Below are 22612 nucleotides of genomic sequence, written 5' to 3'. Positions count from 1 at the left end.
CGGGCTCTCTCTATCCTTGCTAAAGGTCCACCTCACAGCTATATCAGCTTTTCGGCACAAAGAGGAAGTGCCCACCATATTCGCCCATCCTATCGTCACAAGGTTCTTGAAGGGGCTGGTAAACCTGTACCCTCCTCAAAAGTCGCTACTACCATCATGGAGTTTGGACTTGGTACTCCACACGCTATCGGGACCACCCTTCGAACCATTAGCCACGGTACCCCTCCGACTACTTACCATGAAAACGACCTTCCTTCTTGCGATTACGTCAGCCCGCAGGGTGAGCGAGCTCGCAGCAGTGATGGCAACGCCGCCCTGCACAGTAGTCTCAGAGGAGGTGGTGATCTTACGGTTACACCCAGCCTTCGTTCTGAAAGTTTCCTTGGAGTTCCACATTAACGAATCAATAGTATTACCCTCGTTTTACCCGAAGCCTCACAGCTCCAGCAAGGAGGCACACTTACATCTCCTAGATGTGAGGAGGGTGTTGGCCTTTTACATAGACAGAACTAAGCCCTTCCGGAAAACGGACAGGCTTCTGGTGTCTCTTGCTCCCAGGTCGAAAGGGGAAGGCCTCTCTTCCCAGAGAATTTCAAATCACATTGTGTCCTGTATAAAACTGTGCCACGAGCTTCGAAAGACCCCTTTGCTAGCCCCGCCCAGGGCTCACTCCACCAGAGCGGTGGCGGCATCAACGGCCTTCTTCAAGGAAATCGCGTTGAAAGACATTTGCAGAGCGGCAACTTGGTCATCCTACGACACCTTCGCCAAGCATTATGCCCTGCATTGGGTGTTCGATGAGGATACCGGTCTGTCGACAGCAGTCCTCTCAAGGGCAAACTGCACATGAATCAAGTACCCACCTCCTTACTTGGGGTTACTGCTGGGTAGTCACCTACTGTGGAGCACCCACGGGGACCATTCGAAGAAGAAAGAGAAGTTACTCACTTGTAGTAACGATGGTTCTTTGAGATGTGTCCCCGTGGGTGCTCCACTACCCGCCCATCCTCCCCGCTTCGGATCTCTGTCTGGTGTTTTTCAGGAGCATCCGAGGCGGTTGGTCAAGGAACTGGTGGGGACCAGATTGCGCACGTGACCGATGGCGCGTGAGGGAGCGGCGTGCATCGGAGCATGCGTGACCCAGAGGAAACTGCTCTAAGAATTCCGATCTGTGGCGCCAGGGCGAGCCCGACACCTACTGTGGAGCACCCACGGGGACACATCTCGAAGAACCATCGTTACTACAGGTGAGTAACTTCTCTTTTGATTGCCATCAAGCTTGCATGTTACAACTAAAAAGTCCTTAGTGATATAAATAACTTTTGACAGCAAAAGACTTTCCATTGCAATATACCTATGCAGTTCATTTTTGTTTGTTTTTTGAAGAGTGACTGTGGTGCAGTCTTTCAAAAATATGCATTGGATCTCTCCTCTTATGTCAAGTGTGTAAGTGTTTAGTGGTCTGGGGACTTAGTATGCTTTTGACTCAAAGTAGTTTTAGTTAAGCACATGTATAAATGTTACAGGATCAAGGCCCAACAGTGTGATTTCAGATATGTAAAGTGTGGGATCTTGTCATAGTGTGGTGTTTCATTTAGTGCACTTTAGCTGATGTTTGTACCTTTAAATACACACTGTTTAATTCCATGATGTCCAGTATGGTCCCCTGTCCCATGTGGGGCAAATAGGAGACCACACTCTGGCAAATGGGGCTTTTGGAGTGCAACACTGGGGGTGGAGCCTGAGCCCAAACCCCTGCTGCAGGGCCCCGGACAGAGTGCTGTGCCAGGTTGCTGACCCCTGGGCTAGAGGGTGCCTGGCTCTGGAGGAGAGGCAGGGCATTTATTTAGAATGGGATAGCGAATAGGAAAAGATGACTACCAGAAGTGTGACAGCCTTTGAACTCCTACTGGACACCACTGGTTTAGTTGCTGCTTTGGTGTGATGTTGGACCTGGCCACATAACTCAACAAACTGTGCAATAACTAATCTAATTGCTGGCTTTTGCTGTTGTTCAAAGAATAAATTAATCAAGTAATAAAATAATTGAGAAGCTGTGGATCTCATTGTATAAAGCAAAAAGGAATTGAGTGAATGATATGGGCAACAGAGAATGGCAAAATGTAATTTGATGTGTTGATCTAGTAGACTGTAATATAATTTTTAAATCAACATCATTCCTGTCATTTTAGCCATCATGAATAAATTACTTAATTTATTTACAGGTTAGGGCATAGTAAGGAAAGTCAGATTCATAGCTATTGTGTATGTTTACTGCACTGTCTCTTTCAGCTATCTATTGTGGAGCATTTTTATTCCCAGCCTCTCAGTGTGTTGTGCTGCCAGCTCCTGGAAGCCAAGAAGAGAATAAATTCTTTATCACATGAGCAGTGTGAAAACATTCGAAGCCTGCCATCTTTTAGAAGGTAAAGGATAAGTAAATTATTCTGAAGAGTCCTATATTCAATTGCATTTTTTAAAATGCGTCATAAATGCAGCACTGAGAAATGTGCAAATATATGTGTGTGTTACAGAAAACAGAGACCATTGTGAATTACTTCTGAAATTCTTTATTCTTCTTCGAGTGATTGCTCATGTGCATTCCAATTTGGGTGTGCGCTGTATGCATGCCCAGTTGCCGGAAGCTTTTTGCCCTAGCTGGTAGCCTTAGGGTCGGTGCGGCGCCCCCTGGAGTGGCGCCCGTATGGCCACCCATATATGCACCGCCCGACCCGCCCCCTGCTCAGTTCCTTCTCCCCGTGCTGTCGGTTTCTGGAGCTTAACTCTTCTTGAGAGTTCACTGGTAGCCTTTGTTGTTTTAATTAGTTGTAAATAGTTCACTCTGTTATGTACTGTAGGAAATTAGCACTTAGTAAACTGAGGTGGGTCTTTAACCCTCTCGGTGCCTTGCTGCCAGGCAATGCCTGGCTCTCCGGGTTTTAAAAACTGTTCTACATGTGGGAAACGTATGCCCAAGAGTGACCCGCATAACGCTTGTCTGGGCTGCCTTGGTGAATCTCATCTCCGAGAGCGTTGCTCCATCTGCAAGGCCTTCCAGTCAAGGACTCTAAAAGATAGAGCTCAAAGACTAAAAGTTCTCCTTATGGAGTCAGCCTTGCACCCAGAGGGTTTCCTTGGTGGGAATGCAGAGCGCCGCATCTTCGGTGCAGAGCGCTCCGGCACCGTTGGTGCCGTCAGAGGGCTCCCGGCGGCGAGAGTTGGACTCGGCGCCTAGTGCCTCCCAGTGCCACAAGAGTCAGTCTCCGGTGCCGCACAAGAAGACAAGATGGCACCGGGGCCGTTCAAGACAGGCTTCTGCAGAGTCCGCCAATGCGCACCGTGAGCGGGGTCACGAGGTGCCACCGTCGACTTCAGCGCCAGGCAGGAGCCTGTGCTCTCCCAGACTGTCCTCGACACTGGAGGCCTTTGGTGCTGCTCAAGGCCTCCTGCAATTTACGGTGCCGTTACAAACACCACACCGGGAGCCTTTGTCACCCTTGCTCCAGACACCAGGTCAGGCTCCAGGGATGCGATGGGGACCCCAACAATCCATTGGCACCGTGCAGATGGGACTGAGCCTGCAGGAACCAATGAGAAACACGGGACCCTTGGCACCACCATACTCGTCAGTCTCAGGGTTCGCATCAGAATTGGACTCCCTTTACTCTGGCTCAGTGAGGAGCGGGAGTACGAGGTCCTCCTGACACAGTGGGCACCGGCGCCACTCCCGACGCTCCCTGGAAGGAGAGCAGCAAAGGCACCATCGGGGGTACCACAGTGGCCCTTCTGGACCTTGTGGGCGATCCACGCGGTGCAAGGGCGAATTGCTGGACTCCCGTTCAGGGTGCCGGGCACTCCCCAGGTGCTGAGATCAGTGCCGACAGGAGCCCTCAGAGCCCCTCCAGAAGAGCAAGGGGAGTCATCGGCACCGTCTCCAGTGGTAGTACTGGCACCATCGCCGGCGTTGACATCGGCACTGGGTCAGCTGGGAGCGACCCAAGCATGGGTGCCGTCAGTACAGGCACCGGGCACTGTGGTGCAATGGACACTGGCGCCGATTGAACTGGTGCCGTCCCCACTGCAGAGTGGCCCTGTTTTGATAACATCACACCAGACACCACTGGGGGCCCTCCGCCCTGGGCACCGAGCACAGCGCCACAGAGTGTGGGGCCGGGGACTCAAGTAGAGGTGCCAGAATCCTCTGAATCACCAGGTTTGGAGGGTATGTTGGCTTCATCTTCATCTTCTCCAGATGAGGCATTAGCTGGGTCCTCTGCATCCCCAGTAGTGGAGGATGGAGGCGTGTACCAGCAGCTGTTGAGGAGGGTAGCCCAGAGCCTGGGGGTACAGGCGGAAGAGGTCAGGGATGAAGTAGACACTGTCACTAACATCCTCTCAACCTCTGCACCGTCCAGTGTGGCACTGCCTATTACAAAGACAATTGCCAACACAGCTAAGATAGTGTGGCAAACCCCGGCCTCAGCCTTGCCCACGGCTAGGAAAAATGAACGCAGGTATTTTGTCCCGGCACAGGGAGATGAGCATCTGCTCACCCATCCTCCCCCTGACTCCCTTGTCGTGGATATGGTGAACAACAGGGAGAGATGGGCTTCAAGGGCCCTCCCCCAGGAACAAGGATGCCAAAAGACTCGACTTCTGTGGTAGAAAAATTTACTCCACAGGTGGTCTGCAGCTCAGAATTGCTAACCAGCAGGCCATGGTTAGCAGATATGTGTATAATACGGCCAGTTCCATGGACCGTTTCGCAGAACTGCTTCCACAGGATGCCAAGACAGACTTTATGGCCCTGGTAGCAGAGCAGAGGCTCATTTCCAGAGCAGCACTGCAGGCCGCCCTAGATGCAGCTGATGCAGCCACTAGGGTTATGGCCTCGGGTATTGCCATGCGAAGGGGAGCATGGCTTCAGGTCTCAGGACTCTCGCGAGAGGTGCAGCAGTCCATTCAAGACCTCCCTTTTGAAGGCCCCTCTCTATTTTCAGAGAAAACGGATAAGAGACTTCATGGCGTGAAAGACTCTCGATCCACGTTACGCTCACTGGGTCTATATACACCGGCGACCCAAAGAAGGCAGTTTAATCCTAGGCCCCAGTTCAGACAGTTCCCCCAGCAGCAACAGGAGGGGAACAGAAGAAGGGGCCGCCATAATAGGAGACGTCAGGGTCGCCAAACGCAGGACCAGGGCCACACTAAAACCCCTCCTGGGCCTAAACACCAGTTTTGATGGGGCGGTCGAGAGCGTTGTACCGCCCACTCCCATCGATCCAGCCCAAGGTTTATTTTCACTCCGCTTATCCCCATTCTAGCAGGCACAGTGCAGCATAACTTCAGACCAGTGGGTCCTCCGCACGGTAGAAAAGGGATATACCATACAATTTTCTTCTTACCCCCCTTCGCAACCCCCTTCCCCATCCCTTTTCAGGGACCCCTCTCACGAGATAGTTCTCAGACAGGAGGTAGGAATCCTCCTCCAAAAAGGGGCTATAGAGGAAGTCCCCCAGGAATTCCGGGGACAGGGATTTTATTCCCGCTATTTCCTCATTCCGAAAGCAAAAGGGGGGCTGAGGCCCATCTTTGACCTACGAAATCTCAACAGATTTGTAGGGAAGATAAAGTTTCGTATGATATCCCTGGGCATAATTATCCCAATGCTGGAACGAGGGGATTGGTTCACTGCTCTCGATGTACAGGATGCATATTTCCATGTAGCAATTTATCTGCCTCACAGGATGTTCCTCAGATTTGTGCTAGGGAAGGACCATTATCAATTTACAGTCCTCCTGTTCGGACTCTCCTCAGCCCCGGGAGTCTTTACCAAATGCATGTCAGTAGTGGCAGCCTTCTTACGCAGGCGAGGTGTGCACCTGTTCCCGTACCTAGACGACTGGCTGATCAAGGGTTGGTCACAAGGACAGGTGTCACAACATGTACAGCTAAAAGAGCAACGTGCGACACGTTAGGTCTCCTAGTAAACGAGGCGAAGTCTGTGTTAGTACCGACTAAAGTCATAGAATTCGTAGGTGCACGTCTGGATGCAAAGCAGGCCAGAGCGTTTCTTCCACACAGCAGGGTCCAAGCAATGACGGCTTGCATACAAGCCCTAATAAGGTTCCCAACCACAACAGTCAGGGGATGCCTCAGATTGTTGGGACACATGGCAGTGTGCACATTCGTAGTCCAGCATGCCAGGTTACGAATGCGCCCCTTTCAGATGTGGCTCGCCTCAGTATCCAGACCTGTCAGGGACTGCATATACATGTTAGTCACAGTCCCCCACAAAGTGTTGATGACACTACACTGGTGGCTGGAGGACGGGTCAGTCTGCATGGGGGTACCCTTCAATCCCCCACAACCCTCCCTTTCCCTGGTCACAGATGCATCAGACCTGGGCTGGGGAGTGCACTTGGGGGACCGCCAGACGCAGACCTTGTGAGGCAAAACGGACGCTCATCTCCACGTAAATGTGAGAGAACTCAGAGCAGTTCTTCTGGCGTGTGACGTATTTCAGAAGGAGCTGAAGGGGCACTGTGTAGCAGTCAGCACAGACAACACCACAGCAATGTACTATATAAACAAACAAGGGGGTGCACGCTTGTCGCCTCTGTGTCTAGAGGCCCTCGTGCTTTGGGATTTCTGCATCCAGCACCAGATTCTCCTGAGGGCGTTCTACCTGCCTGGGACTCAGAACTCCCTGGCGGACCACCTCAGCAGGTCCTTCATGGACCATGAGTGGTCATTACAGACAGAAGTACTGAATTCAGTTTTCCAGAGGTGGGGACGTCCCCAAGTAGACCTCTTTGCCACGCATCTCAATGCAAAGTGCAGGACATTCTGCTCTTACCAGAACCGAAGTCCAGGCTCTTGGGCAGACGCCTTTAGCATCCGTTGTTCGGCCCCGTTGCTGTACGCCTTTCCACCGATACTGCTCATCCACCGAACACTGTTGAAAAGTCGGTCGGACCGAGCGTCAGTAATCCTGGTGGCCCCAGGCCTGGGCTCGACAACATTGGTACTCGACCCTCTTGGAGATGGCCACTCACGCTCCGGAGACACTCCTGCTGCGCCCGGACCTGCTGACACAGGACGAGGGGAGACTGTGGCACCCCAGTCTCCAAGCGCTGCGCTTGACAGCATGGAGGCTCCGTGGCTGAGACCGGTGGAGCCGGCCTGCTCCGAACCTGTCAGGGAAGTATTGCTGACAGCAGGAAACCCTCTACAAGGGTAGCATATGTAGCCAAATGGAAGAGATTTACCATTGGGGCCACCCAAAAGGGGATGTCCCTGGGAGAGGCCACAATACCAAGTGTCCTAGATTACTTGCTGGCTCTGAGCCAGGTGGGGCTGTCAGTATCCTCCCTAAAGGTGCACCTGGCAGCCATTTCGGCGTTTCACCCAGGGGATGGGAGGTTTTCAGTCTTCTCAGACCCGGTGGTAAAAAGGTTTGTGAAGGGAATGGAGAGAGTCAGACCACAGGTTCGGGCCCCCCTCCCAATGTGGGACCTTAATTTGGTTTTGTCTAAGCTGATGGCTCCCCCTTTTGAACCTCTCGTCTCTTGTTCTATGTTGTTTCTTACCTATAAGGTGGCATTCCTGGTGGCCATTACCTCAGCCAGAAGGGTGTCAGAGCTAAGGGCCCTGACGGTGGACCCAGTTTGTACGGTGTTCCACAAGGACAAGGTTAGACTAAGACCCCACCCAGCATTTCAGCCTAAGGTGGTCTCCCCTTTCCATATTAACCAAGACATCACCTTACCAGTGTTTTACCCAAAGCTCCATCCATCCCCTAGGGAGCAGAGCCTACACACCTTGGATGTATGGAGGGCACTGGCCTTCTATATGGACACGACCAAACCCATCCGGAAGTTGCAGCAGCTGTTCGTTGCAGTAGCAGACAGGATGAAGGGGCATCCAGTCTCCTCTCAGCGGATCTCCTCCTGGATAGCAGCCTGTATCAGTGAGTGTTACAAACTGGCGGGGGTTCACCCTCCGCCAATCGGGGCGCACTCCACAAGGGCACAGGCGTCCTCTGCGGCGTTCCTTGCCGAAGTCCCTATCCAGGACATATCCCTATCTGCCACTTGGTCCTCCATTCACACGTTCGCAGCGCATTATGCAGTTGCGCAGCACGGTAGGGAAGACGCTGCAGTGGGCAGGGCTGTCCTGCACTCCTTTCAGGGCTCTGACCCCGCCTCCCAGGCATTGGCTTACATTCACCCAAATGGGAATGCACATGAGCAATCACTCGAAGAGGAAAAGACAGTTACCTGTTCCATAACTGGTGTTCTTCGAGAGGTGTTGCTCATGTCCATTCCAAAACTCCCCCGCCTTCTCCTCTGTCGGAGTAGCCGGCAAGAAGGAACTGAGCGGGGGGCGGGGCGGGCGGTGCATATATGGGTGGCCATACGGGCGCCACTCCAGGGGGCACCGCACTGACCCTAACGCTACCGGCTAGGGCAAAAAGCTTCTGGCAACTGGGCATGCGCACAGCGCACACCCAAATTGGAATGGACATGAGCAACACATCTCGAAGAACTCCGGTTATGGAACAGGTAACTGTCTTATCTCTGGAGTAAAGAATGCAGCTTTTATTTTGTGTAAGATAAGCTGCTATAAAATCGTTCACTTGAAAGATCGACTTTTTTCTTTTGTCCTTGGGATACAAAGAAACATACTCTTGACAAATGATGTAAACAGTTTGGTAGTCACAGCAGACTCAGGATTTAAACTGCAGGATTTTGTAATAGCCACTGGCACAACAGAATCCTGACCACTGTTGTTTTTAAAACTATGTACTCTGTAACTTTTGTACTTTTGCTTTTTATTTCAGATATGTGGAAAGTCAGGTCTCAGAAAAACAGATTGCACTGTTGACAGAGGACAGTGTTTTAAAGGTAAAATGTGAAAAACAATTGGAAGTTAAGAATGGCCTTCTAAGACCCCCACCATTTTTCATGAAAAGGGATGGAAAACTGATGTAGAACTTCGTTTTGTGTTGCATTTTTCATTTTCTAGATATCCCAAAATATGTATAATGATTTGAGAGGTGGGCTTTACATCTCTATGCTAATTCTGAGTCTACCATGTCCTTTCTGTGCATTGAGTTTACCATCTGTAAAATGGATAAAATAATTACCAGGGAGGTTTGAGGCTCAACTGTTTGGGACCCAATCTTAATTCTTGTTAAGGCACAAAAAAAACCCATGAAATTCAATGGAATGTTTGTCTGAACAAGGTCTGAATAAATAATCCAGCACACTGTTCCATGTGTTTGGGACCCTGCACCTTGGCTGAATAAGTCAGTCAGGCTCTCTATGAATGCAGAATATTAGATCATGCCAGACAGGATTCCAGGATTGGGGCCTTTACTTGATAAAACTCTTTTAAAATTGTCATATGCATGTCCGATATAAATGGTGTTATTTATGACAAATGTTTTACAATAGGAGCAAGATACAAGTGGTACAATGACAGTGTGGGTAAATGTTACAACAGTTGTAAGTGTAGCCATGACTTGCACACTACCATATGCATAAAAAATTGTTTTACAGAGTCATTAACAGAAGAGACCAAATTTATCCTGTACTTGTTTTGAGTATGATCTTTTCCTGCCAAGACAGCAGCTAGGCTGCCATAAAATCCCAGGATCAACTTTCCTGTTAATTGCCTAAATCTGCATTTTTAGTTTCCAGATTAGTTCTAAACAGTTTAAAACCACTTCAGGATTAAACAGGTTTAAAATGCCTCAGCCAGCCACCATGGATGGGACGGAATCATGTTAAAATGCATTGAATAAAATGTTCAAAATGGCAAATGCATAAGGGAGCAACAAGGTTGTACTTGTCAGCTAAATATATTTCTAAGATGTTAGCAGAACATTTCAAGGGATATAAACCATTCCTTTAAAATATTTTGATATGGACTTCTGAAGGCCTTGCCATGTGTTAAGGCAGGCAGTGTAAGGCCTTCACTAACGGAGTGGCATTTGATCTGTTCAGTACATGTGGGCTGATATCCCATCTCGTTCCTAAATTCTTTGTATTAACATAGTGCCTAGGGATCTCAGTTGTAAACCACTACTCCTCTTTGCCATGGTTGTACTAAAAGATGCTCCAAAGAGCCTAAAAATCTAAGAATGAGACAATAGATCGACAAGAGTACAAGGAAATATTGAAATCATATTCATGATACCATAGGTTACTCATGTGACCACAATGTGATAGTGGTATCAGAACACGAGCAGTGAAAATTGTCTTTTTTTTTTTTTGTAGCCTTCAGGGCAACAGAGAATTTAAATAGGAATTTGAAGGTGGGTAATAAAATAACTTTGCAGCTGTTTATGAGAGCTCCTCACAGGCATGAGGGGCAGTGTGGGAGAAAGCACACTTGTTTGAAAATATAGGAAGTGAGCAATGAAGGAGGGCATCATGGGTCAATTGGAGGTGTGGATGAATGGTGATTGTTGACGTGGGGATAGGTTATAAAGAACCTTTAAAGTGAAGAAAAAGCAGTTTGTTTGAGGTAAGGATGTTGTAACAGGTAATCGGTTAAGCCATAGCACTTAATGAGTTAACCATTTTAACTTGGGTCCCACTGCTTGTCCTGCGCAGCCAGGGTCCTACTGCCACCTAGACTGCCCAGTCCCATCACAATGGGCTGCTCTAGTAAGCCTGAGGCTTTCTGGTTAACATCCCTAGTTTGATCTGATGCTAAAGAGGAGGAAACCAGTGGAAGGACACAGAGAGAGGGGTGGCACAACCAGTGCAACACTGGAGGGCTATGAGCAGGGTAAGATTGCATTTGTCCTGACGAGAGAGAAGTCTTTAAGATGCCACCAGACTCCTTGTTATTGCTGAAACAGACTAACCTGGCTGCCTTTCTAAAACATTTTTGGAGCCGGGGGCTATAGAACCACAGAAGAATTAGTTGGGGGCCACACACAAGTGAGAAGAGGAAAGAAATCCTCATTGACCTCATGCTCCAGCCCCCCTGGGGTCAAGGCAGGGGAGGCTCAGGACTTACCTTCAGGGCTGAATTAACTCTTCTGGGGGCTAGAGCTAGTAGATTTTGTGGGGCCCCCTCAGTTCTGAGGTGGGGCCAAAAAAGAGGAGTTGTGTGTGGGAGGGGTCTGCTGGGGAGTGGACTGGGGATGGAGGTGTGGATTTGGGCAGGAGGTGGGGTTCAAGAACAGACTGGGGCAGCAGCATATGAGGTCTGGGTGGGAGGTAGGGCACAGGAGCAGATGCGGGGTGGTGATGTGGGATTTGGGCAGGAGGTGGGGTGTTGGAGCATCCTGGAGGTGGCGTTGCAAGGTCTGGTGCGGGGGTAGAGTGCAGGGACAGGGTAGAGGTGGCAGTGGAAGGTCTGGGAGAGGGAGGTAGGGGGCAGGAGTATGCAGGGTGGTAGCGGTATGGGGTCTGGGGAGGAGATAGGGTGCACGAATGGGCTGTGTATGGCAGTGGAAGGTGGTTTGGGTGGGAGGGGCTGGGGCACCTACTTGGCATGGCTTCTTGGGGGGACACATGGCTCTGCTCCCCACTGTTCTTGCACACACTGCCTCCTCCTGCTCCCATTAGCCATGATTCTTGGCTAGTGGGAACAATGGGGTGGAGCCTGCAAGCAAGCACAGGGACGCTGCTTCGTTGTGCTAGCTTCTCTGAACTGCTGCTCCTCCAGTTGAAGAGAGATGTGGGGGAGAAGTGAATATCAGTGCTTAGAGCTTCTTTCTTCCACATACCAGGCCCATCTCGTGGGCCTTGATTTGGCTTGAGAGATTCAGGGGTTTCCCCTCTCAGCAGTGAGCTGATGCTGGTGCTCCAGCTATTGGGAGGAACGGGGTCAGGAGGGCTGAGGGGGAAGTCCTGAGCCTTGCAGGCTGGATGAAAGCAAGTTGCAGGTGACATCAATCCGGTGGACTGTATGTTCCCCATCTGTGATATAAAATATTACCATCACTTTATATACTGTGTTTAATTGTGGTCACTCCATCAAAAAAATGACAGCTGTGGTTTCAAAGAAGGCAGTAAAAATGACTTTTGCTTTTGAAGGAGTCCCTTCTCAAGAGAGATGAAAAGGCTATTATTGTTTAGAGGTTTGGATTAGAGGAGTCAAGAGAGAGAGAATGAGAAACAAACAAAATAACCCATGGCTTGAGAAGATTAATCATTCACACATACTTATCCTTTGCCATACCACAGGAGTAGAGGGTCAGTGAATTTGACTGAAAGTGATACATTTGAGACTGATAAAAGGAAATACTTCTTTACTAAACACACAATTAACCTGTGAAAATCATTTCCACAAATGTAACTGGAAAAACATGTAGGTGTTTGTATGGGTTATGAAAGCCTCAACATTATATTAGATAGGCTTATAAAAATAGAGAAACTCTCAGGCTTTCCAGCATAAATAGGTACTAAGTGATAGAGTTAATAAATTTCTTCTGTGGTCAAATGATCCACTGCAGAGTTTCTTGCGTCTTCCTTTGAAACATCAGATACCAGCAATTGCTAGAGACACGATAAGGGATTAGGTGGACCCACTGGTCTGATTTGTTATGGCCATTCCTGTATTTCCAAGTGCTTGGAAGTCTGAGACTTATCTCTGCAGTTTCATATAGGCCTCCCTGGATTTATAAAATCTGGACATTATTATGGTCACTTTGCCTGAAAATTTTAAGTGTGAGAGAATAGAAATCTCATAACCACAAAGTAAGATGACTTTCACAGAGCCAGAAGACGCAAGTCTTGTATTCATAACTACATTCAGTGTACAGAATTAAAATGAGATTCAGCCATCTCTTTAGGAGAAATTCATAAGGCAGACAGAACCTATTTATAATTTCACATTTTGTTATGTCTTAGTGTTTCTGCAGTGGAGTAAGATAGGAAGTTTTCGCAGGAAACAGACCAAGAGATGGTGGATCACAAGCCCGTTGCTGTGGTATCTAGCAACGTATGCAGTTCTTCAAAGGAAGTAATAGTCATTTGCTAACAATCCATATTCTAGGAGTCATGAAATGCCAAGCAGAAGTCCTTGAAATGATAGAAGAGCTGCCTTCCTGAGTGGGAATTGAAACAACCAGTCTCTGATCAGATGTTTCATCTTTGTCACAGATCTGTTTGCCACCACATTTAATTCCAACCTATAAAGTTTCCGACAAGCTGTCCTTCAGAAGTCATGAAGATGTTGTTCTGATTGATGTCTTTCTGTACTGCTGATACTAAAATCTCAAACTAAGACAGTTTGAAAAACAACTTCTGTAATTCCACACTGACCTAGCAGGCACTGAATTGTTAAGTTAAATTCTTCTTGCCAATAGCTCTTCCCCCACACTCCCTCAGTAAAATAGCCAACCATTACTGTAATAACCTCTTCTGCAGATGGGCTGCTGCTGAGTGGAGGAATCGAAACATAAAATTTTCTGACAGTATTACTTACTTCGCAGTCATCCAGAAAAGAATCTATAACATCTGTATGTAACCAAGTGAAAGATTTTTCTTTTTACAATTCACAGAGGAGTTAAAATAATAAATCCCCGTATATGCTTTATCTTGGTCTAGCTGACAGGACTGTCTATTCTGCCCTTCAAATAAGGTTTATTATATTTTGCTTATGTCCCATTTGAGCATTCTACAAATGGATTGAAAAGTATAAGATAAAGGAAGCATTAATTTTAATATTGAACATCCAAAGACACTTAAATTGAGTTTCATCATAAACACCATTTCACCATCTTGGAATTTAAGACTCCTACACAGATCAAAGTCTCTCATGTACACAGTGATTTTAAATTCATCTTTCTCTTCTGGAAAACAGGATTCATAATAACTTTTTTACTTCTGCTAGAAGGTTGTGGAGCTTTACCAATAACATTGAGTCAATAATTTTCCAATTGTCTCCCAGTCTTACAAAATTTAAAGCTTGCATAAAACTGGACCCAACTTTCTTTATTGAACACTATCCTACTTTATTTAAAGACTGAAATGCGATTACACTAACTGTTTTTTTTGTTCTGTTTTTAAATTTGGACATACATAGCCAGATCAGGCTGGGCAAATCAGTGAACTGAAATGTTCTCCATTAAACTTACTGAATTTAGAAGAACTTATACAAACTTTCAGATTCTTCACGGTGTGAGATGAGATGAAGCCTCAAATATAAAATATGCTTGCTAGAGAAGGATATGATTTCCTACTAGACAATCTTCCAGAATAGAGTGGAATGCAACTATTTTGTTTTAAGATGTCTGCTAAGGAAATGCCAGCTTCCTTGTCTATGTGCTAAGAAAAGAGCCATCCAAGTCACAGAAATGCAAATGTTTAATCTCAGTTCAGTCATTGCCTCACTTGCTCTGTTTCCTTAGTAGCAGAAAGGATATCATGACCTTGTGGTCCATCAAATAAAAAATATAATGTATCAGAAGGAAAAACTTTAGGTCCATCATCTACAAGTCACTGCTTGTTAAAATTATAGTTATGCCAAGGAGCTATGTGGCATTAGGTGAAAAAAAAGTTACTATCAGATTTTTTTCATCTATACTGTTTATTTTTCTTGTCCAAATATGTAATTTTGGTATGTAGAATAGAGCCCAAGACAAAAGTCATTTTTGAAAGTTTGAATGAGAAGAGAACAATTTATTTTAGCATTGAGGTTTTCAAGATCACCCCATATTGGTTCAGTGTTCTTTGTGGATCAAAGCCCCAGTGACATAGTTTGGGATTGAATCCGATCTTTCCCAGAATCCAAAGATATTTGAATCTGTGGTATTTAATTCTTATTCCATTCCTGGCTTTTGAATTAGTACATTTAGTTTAGGCTCTCAGCATCAGTGTTAATTTCCTTAGTCTCAGGAAAATAGCATTTCTAAAGTTGTTGTAACAATAACAATGGAAGAAAACCATCAGCAAAGTTTTCATTTATGAAGTGGGACTCTGCTACTACACTCATTCCTCTTTAAATGATAATAGAGAGGAAGCCGTGCTAGTCTATACACTATCAAAACAAAAAGCAGTCAAGTAGCACTTTAAAGACTAGCAAAATGGTTTATTAGGTAAGCTTTCGTGGGACAGAAAGCTTCTTAAGTGGGTCTGTCCCACGAAAGCTCACCTAATAAACCATTTTGCTAGTCTTTAAAGTGCTACTTGACTGCTTTCTGTTTAAATGAGTACTTCATTTACGAGTACTCGCTTAAATGAGGGACACCTTTATCTACCTTTAGTTGACTCTACGAGTGAACTTCGGCTGCTCATACAAGCCTTACCCCTCTCCCTGCGGTTCTGACACCCCCCCTCCACCAGCCCTGCAGCCCCAGTCCACTGCAGCCTGAGCCCCTGCTAGCCTCACAGCCTGACACCCCACTGTTGCCTGCACTCCCTGAGGCCCCGCAGCTCCAAACGTTGGCAGCCTGATGCTCCTGCCAGCCCTGCGGCCAGACCCCACTGCCGCCTGACACTCCCTCCTGCAGCCCTAAACCGTGACAGCCAGACCCCCTTACAGGCCCCACAGCCTGACGCCTTGGCCACCTGTAACCCCGCAGCCTGACACCCCTGCCGGCCCTGTGGCCAGACCCCACCCTCTACCCTCCGCCCCCAACAGTCTGATCCCTGCTGGCCCTGCAGCCCCAAACCGTAGCAGCCAGACCCCTTTACTGGCCCTCAGCCAAACAGCCAGACCCCTCCTGCTGCCTGACCCCCGCCCCTTGGCCCCGCAGCCCCACCACTGGCCCCAAACCATGGCAGCCTGAACTCCCACCCCAAACCCATCACCAGATTTTAACCCTCCCTCCCGCTCACAGCCCCAAACTACTCCCAGCCTTTAACCTTCCCCAACCCAAGGTTCACTCACCTTTCAAAAGCAGCGCCACCTGCTGCCACTCCTTCCCGGAGTTGGGAGCCCTAGGAACTAATCAGAGACTTTTACACATAATTTAATAGGAATTTAGTGTCCCTCTTTTATGAGTTTCTGCGTACGAGCAGAAAGTTGGGAACCAATTGTGCTCCTAAAGTGAGGGATGAGCGTATTATGTACGGTTAGATTTTGGCATGTTTAAACCAAAATGGGTGGGACTCCTTAGCCCTTAAGGGTGTGTCTGCACTTGGAAATAAAGTGAAATGTATTGAAGTCAACTTTTTATCAAGAAATTTTAGAAAGTCAGAGTGTTCAAAACTGCTCACAAAGTCGACTTAGTGTGTCCCCACAACATTGTCTCAGTGTGGCTGTGTCTACGCTACGAGATAAATTCGAATTTAAGGCAGCTAGCGCAATACTAGCAGGTGATTGTCTTCACTGAAAATACTATTAATTTAGGATGCACTAATCTCAAGATTACAAAATCTCAGTTACCTGACAGGTGTAGCGTCAAGCTCGAATTCAGAAGTTTGAATTAAAGGCCAGTATGGAAGCACCACATCCTGAAATTGAATTGATTAGCCTCCACAGGTGTATCCTATCTATCCCACAAAGAGGTGGCTGCTGCACCTGGCTCCCAGTACTAGTGGGAGCTGGGAAACTGACCAGGCTGCTGCACTCCTGTGGCAGGGGCCAGGCACCCCACCACTGGGCAGCTTGAACCATGCGTGGGGGCAGGCACCCACCCCACAGGTGCCTCTGGTCACCTGTGACCAGGAGCTGCCAGCTAACAGGCTCCAGCAGCTTTTCCACTGAAGCCAGTGAGTGGCAGGGGGTTGTTTTTTTAAGAAGGTTTTCTTTGAGGGAGGTGGGAGTGTTTTTGGGTGGTCTTTTGGGGGGAAGTTGGGGTGGGACTGGGGTTGGGGGAGCCTGTGGAGAAGGAGGATAAATCTTCACATTTAAGAGACCATGGGGCAGAAGGGACAGTCCTATTAGTTCATTAAATGGAGGGAGTTTACTGGACTAGCAGGAACTGGGAAATTGACCAGGGCTGCTGTGCTATCAGTTTCTTGGGTCCCCAAGCTGCTGGACCCAGTAAATTGACAGCAGTGATGCTCCTGGCTGAGAATGCGGGGCTGAGGGAACTGTGGAATAGGTTCCCAAAATGTACTGCTACAACAGTTGAGGTATGGTGATTTCAGTGTGGACGTAACGTGTTGAATTTGTCAGGAGCCTGTGGGAATTGAGGGTACTCAAAATTGAATTTGCAAAAAATGGTATTATATAATCGATTTTAATATATTCAGATTTATCTTGTTATGTAGATGTAGCCTGTGACAGCAGTGCATTGTGGGTGCCTATCCCACAGTTGCTTCAGAGCTGTTGTATTTTGGGATTCTGGCCAGTGTCTTGTAGGAAAAAAAGTCACTGCAGGTGGTTCTGTGTTTCTGATGTCATCATCCTAGAATGCATTTCCTTCACTTCCCACTTCTCGCTGAAAAAAAAATGAACAAGAGGATTTTCACGCCACTTTTAGGTTGGCTGCCACATGCCATTACCAAGCATAACATGGATCCCAAGACGCTTCAATATTTGGTGCAGTGTGTTGTGACGACTTCCCACACTGCAATACAGTATATTCTGAATGTAATGACTGTGCAGTATTAGTGGATTGATGCGGGGGGCACTAACAGCTGTGAAGATCTGAAGAATAGCACTGTGGAGTTGTTGGCAGCACTGGAGTCACAGCACATCATGGAGCGCTGGTTCTGGACTCTTGAAACCAGCTCAAACTGGTGGGATCACATTGTTTTGCAGTCCTGGGACAATCAGCAATGGCTGCAAAACTTCGCATTTGTATGGCCACTTCTATGGAACTTCATGAACTGCCATCTCCCACCCTGAACCACAGTGATACCAGAATGAGACCTGCTTTGAGAAGCATGTGGCAGTTGCTCTGTGGAAGTTTGCAATGCCAGACAGGTGTTGGTCAGTGGGAAATCAGTTTGGAGTGGTCCAATCTACAGTGGGGGGCTGTTGTCATCCAGGTAGCGAGGGCGATGGATAAACTGTGAAAGACAGTGACTCTGGGGAATGTGCAAGACATAGTGGACAGATTTGGTGCCGTGGGGTCCCCTAACTGTGGAGGGGTAATAGATGGAAAGCACACCCTCATCCTGGCACTAGACCACCAACCTTTAGAATACGTTAACCACAGGGGTACTTCTGTATGGTGTTGCAGGCGTTGGTGGATCGTAAAGGTCATTTCACTGACATTAATGTGGAGTGGTCAGGAGGGTTGGATGATAAGCAATGTTTAGGAATTCTGGTCTGTTTAGAATGCTCCGGAGTGGAACTTACTTCCCAGACCAGAAAATGATCGTTGGTGGCATGGATATGCCATAATGATTATTTGGTGACCCTGGAACCTGCTTACTATTTGTTTCCCTGGCTCCTGAAGCCATACGCAGGCACAACAGACTTCAGTAAGGAGCTCTTCAACTGCAGGCTGAGCAGGTGCAGAGTGGTGGTAGAATATGCCTTTGGCTATTTGAAAACCAGGTTTAGGTGCCTTCTGACCTGCTTAGATCCCAGTGAAGAAAACATTACCCTTGTCAACAGGCCCTGCTGTACTCTTCAGATCATTTGTGAGGCAAAGGGGGAGAATTTCATTCCATCATGGGGAGCAGAGGCAGAGATCCTGGCCATAAATTATCAGCATCCAAACACAAGGGCAAACAAGAAAGCACAGAAAGACAATGAAAATCAGGGATGCCTTGAAAACCGAGTTTATGAATGAGTGCGAAGGGCAGTAACTAGCATTCCTCCCTTCACAATGCTGTTTCCTTGTCCTAGATGAAACCCCTGCAACTGCGTGACAACCCTTACCACCACACGCAACCCCAATCATGGACCCCAAAGCATGTTAACTAATAAACAAAACTTTCTTTTTCCAACCTACAGTGTTTTTATTTAGGGGGCCCTAATGGCAGATTGGCGGGTAGGGGATACAAAAGGATAATAAGCTCCTGGTTCGTATGTTTGCCTCCTGCTGGTAGGTGATTCCCTGCGGGTAGAGTGCAGGGATCTCTGTGACCCTTTCTCCCCCTTGTTCTGGGTCCCCAACAAGAGGAGGGAGTGGAAGGAGTTGGTATGAAAAGTGGGGCACAGCTTGTGCAGGGGATGCAGAGCCCCATGCAATGGAGGAGGGCACTGATTTTGTGCAGGGAGCTTTGAAATGGGGAGGGCCGAGAGTGACCATGGGATACAGGGCCCCAACTAGGGGAAGAGAATGAATGTGGTGAGGGTTGCATGTAATGCGGGTGCAGGGAGTGGTGGCCAGGGGATACAGACCCCTAATAAGGTTGAGGGGGATGAGTATGGGTAGGGTGGCATGTAATGGGGCACGTATTTGACAGGAGGTGCAGCATTCATTGATTTTGATCTTTCAAGCATTGCATGCCTTGTCATTTATTGACAGGACTGAAGCATTCATTTTTGCTTGATTGTCTACCATGTTTTTTCCTACACTCTCTCAGCTTCTGTTTTTCCTTTCCTGCCACTTCAAAATAATTCTCTATCATTTCTTGACACAACTTCCTCCTCCACATTTGTGGCAACCTCATTTTGGGAGGACTGGGGCCTCTATTTCTGGTTGCAAGGTCATTTCCTGAAGGAAGAAGAAGAAAATGTTGAAATATTAAGGGCACTGTCAATGGCAACATTTTTATCTTTACTTAAAACAGTGAGCATACTGACAGAATAAATGTGTCTGTCTGTGTCTATGGAAGAACATGTTACAATTGCAAGGTCAGTCTGTGGACACCTAAGGCTGAAGAATGCATGATTCCAAGCAGAATGATTTAATCTCTTCTGCAGCTGATGTTTACCTTCAACACAATGGTAAGCTATCTTTGGCTGACAGGAAAAGATTTTGCCGAGTGTCTGATTGGCCACTGGTGCGGTCCTGGGAGGGGGAGATCCTGCTGCATGGGCTGCTTAAAGCAATGCTTTGATTTAATAGCAGACCACTCCAGGAGTTAAAAAATTGAGTCAGTGCAGGCACTTACATGAACCAGGGCAGGGTCCAATCACCATGTGCGTGTGGGGGAGCGTTTGCTGTGTCAAATCGGCCAATGGCATGGTCAAGGGGAGAGTGGAGGGCCTGCCTCACGGGCTTCTTAAAGCAGTACCTTGATTTAAAAAGCATGTTGCTCCAGGAGCTCAAAATTCAATGAAAGTCATTAAAAGTCCCCGGTTCAGGGGAAGGGGAGGCTTGCCGTGCCATGATTTAAAAGCCAGTTAGGCTGCATGAGTTTTCCTCTGCACTCGGTGGGTCACAGGCAAAAAATCATTAGTGACTCACAAAACTTTCCGTGTGTTCTAAGTTGCCAAATGAGACATCAGCCTCCTCAGAATAAGAGAAAGGGATAAGGAAAGATGGCTCGTTGTGTCCGGGTGCAGTGCTTGAAAATTTGCAAAAATGCTCTTTGTGGCCATGATTCCAGATTACTTAATGGTGGCTTGGCATGCTAAGGTGTCTTACCATGGAAGCAGGAGCAAGTCATGTCTCCCTAAAAAAATGTCATGAGGAGAATTCAGACGTGCCTGTCGAAGACCTGCAGTGAGATGTCTAAACAGGATCAGCGTTCCATCACCAGACTGACCATTAGCTTCTTTGCACATTTGGTAGCTTTGACTCAGCTCCTTGGTTTTAATGCAGCACTGCTGAGTGTCCCTGGCATGCCCTTTCAGAATCATGCCTTGTGATATATCATTGCATAAATATTGGCATTTCTTTTGCTGGCTTTGAGCTGAAGGAAGATAGCTTTTTCCCTCCACACTACGAAGAGGTCCAAGATCTGATGGCTCCATGCTGGGGTTCTTTTGTGATTGTGGGAACTCATGGCTACGAGGTGTGCTGCAGAGGTGTGTTCTAGGCGTCTGGGTGCCATGCTGGCCAGAGTAAAGGGAGTGGATTCAGAATTCCTGGCTGATGACCAGTGCTTCCGGTCACCTGCTTCCTGCTCACCTGGAGAGCAGTGGAGGTGAAGTGACGACCAGAAAGGACACATTGAGGAGCATTGTGGGACAGTTTTGCAGGCTAATAAATTTGATTTTAATAACTCTGCCATCTGCGCTTGTATAGGTTGACGTAAAATTGACTTTTAGGAGTTAATCCCAGTAAATTCGGTGTTACAAAAGTCGACCTTAGCGCCCCTTAAAATTGACTTTCCGAGTGCTGTGGTGAAGACTGCTGGTTTATAAAATCAACCTTAGATTCAACTTAATTTCCTAGTGTAGACCTGGCCTAAGACTTAAGGAGTAAGGTTCGTCTCACTATAAGGGTGGCTGAAATTGGTCCTTGGTCATTAAGTCCTTTTATATTCTGCATGAGTATCCTTGTGATATAACTCCTAGTATTTCATTTGACTGTGTTAACTGTTACAAGGAAGTGCATCTTTAGGTATTTATCATTCAGAACTACATTAACTTGCAACTGAATTACAGAAATGCTTTTCCGTTTCTGTAGAAATGTGCTGTTTATGCAGAGCCATGGGAAATAACACATCAGTTTCTGTAAACTCAGAACAGAACTTTGAAAATACTTGAATATGTTAAATTTTCTGCAGTTTTGTATTAGAAATTTTGTTAGCCACTTGCACTAATGAGTTTCACAACCTGCATAGAATAACAAAAAGAGAGATTTCTTCTGTGTTCAACAAAATAAAAGGGCACGTGTGCATGGAATAAGTCTGCAATTAATTAACCTTTTTAAAGCAGAGGTGGTTAGGATTGACGTAATTGATTCCTGGTCATCTAAGAAAGATGCTTAACCTAGTTTTACTTATACTCCTAAGTAGACAGGGACCAAGGAGATGATGAGAGACTAGTTGTAGTTTTACACTGCTTGAAATCCTCAGCCCTACTGTGCAATGTTCCCTCAAATCTTTTCCACACATGTGCAAATATTTTCCATGTGTGTAATACTTTTTATGTGTACTCAGATGTGTGAATGTGCACCACCAGTAGAAACAAAACCTAGCTGTGGGAACAATGTTAATCTGCTGGGTGGCAGTTGAATCTCTCAGCAGGTGCACAAACGTACAGCTTACAAGAAACACTGCTGCTGTGGCACTTTCATGTCAGGTAAAAGGGATCCTTAAAAGCTCTGAATGTAGCAAGGGGAGGATTGCTATGGCACAGGCACTTGATGATGTTTTCATGACGATTCCGTCCAAGGTTTTCCTTGAAAGATGTGGCACAGGGAATGTGCTGGGTGAAGGACAGGTATATTAGGGACACTATTACAATGTACAGCACTATGGAGATTTAAAGCTGCATTATGGCATGTCCTACCCTTAGATCAAGCCTAGGAAACTGCATAGTTTAGACAAACACCAAGCACTATCTACAGTAGACTCTGTGAGTCTTTCTATCCCTGAGAGCAACCCAGGATCAGGAGGACAGAACAGTGGCTTAAAGCTGCCGTAGTCCCATCTACTCCAGACTTCAGGTAAGATTCAGTGCCAAAGCTCTCACCTGAAGAAACAGAACTATGACATTTTTATTCATTTATAACTTATGTACTTCCGGCCTCAGTGTGTTATAAATCCAGGAATCTAAACCCTCGTGTTCTTAAACTTGCTAGGTATCTGATCAAAACAATGAATAAAGTTTGGTAAACTTTACATTGCTTCTTTCTGTCTTGTCTGATGTTTTTAAATGTAACGGACGGCAAATTCTG

At 47.0% G+C, this 22612-nt stretch overlaps 1 protein-coding gene across 4 annotated transcripts in view; it reads left to right on the top strand.

Moving 5' to 3' along the window:
* The window catches only part of ORC3 (origin recognition complex subunit 3), a 96108-nt gene that overhangs the window by 24247 nt on the left and 49249 nt on the right, over positions 1 to 22612 (top strand). For 2 of the 4 annotated variants that reach the window (XM_074990898.1, XM_074990897.1), the window contains exons 10-12: positions 1387 to 1446; positions 2293 to 2426; positions 8846 to 8909. In XM_074990898.1, coding sequence (XP_074846999.1) covers positions 1387 to 1446; positions 2293 to 2426; positions 8846 to 8909 — 258 coding nt within the window. The remainder of the gene's footprint in view (positions 1 to 1386; positions 1447 to 2292; positions 2427 to 8845; positions 8910 to 22612) is intronic. The other 2 variants (XM_074990901.1, XM_074990899.1) reach the window with 1 other exon arrangement.

This window comes from Carettochelys insculpta, chromosome 3 (assembly GCF_033958435.1).
Source record: "Carettochelys insculpta isolate YL-2023 chromosome 3, ASM3395843v1, whole genome shotgun sequence".
NCBI classification, from domain to species: domain Eukaryota; kingdom Metazoa; phylum Chordata; order Testudines; family Carettochelyidae; genus Carettochelys; species Carettochelys insculpta.
Note: the sequence above shows the minus strand (reverse complement) of the source record. Positions and strands in the feature narration are given on the sequence as shown.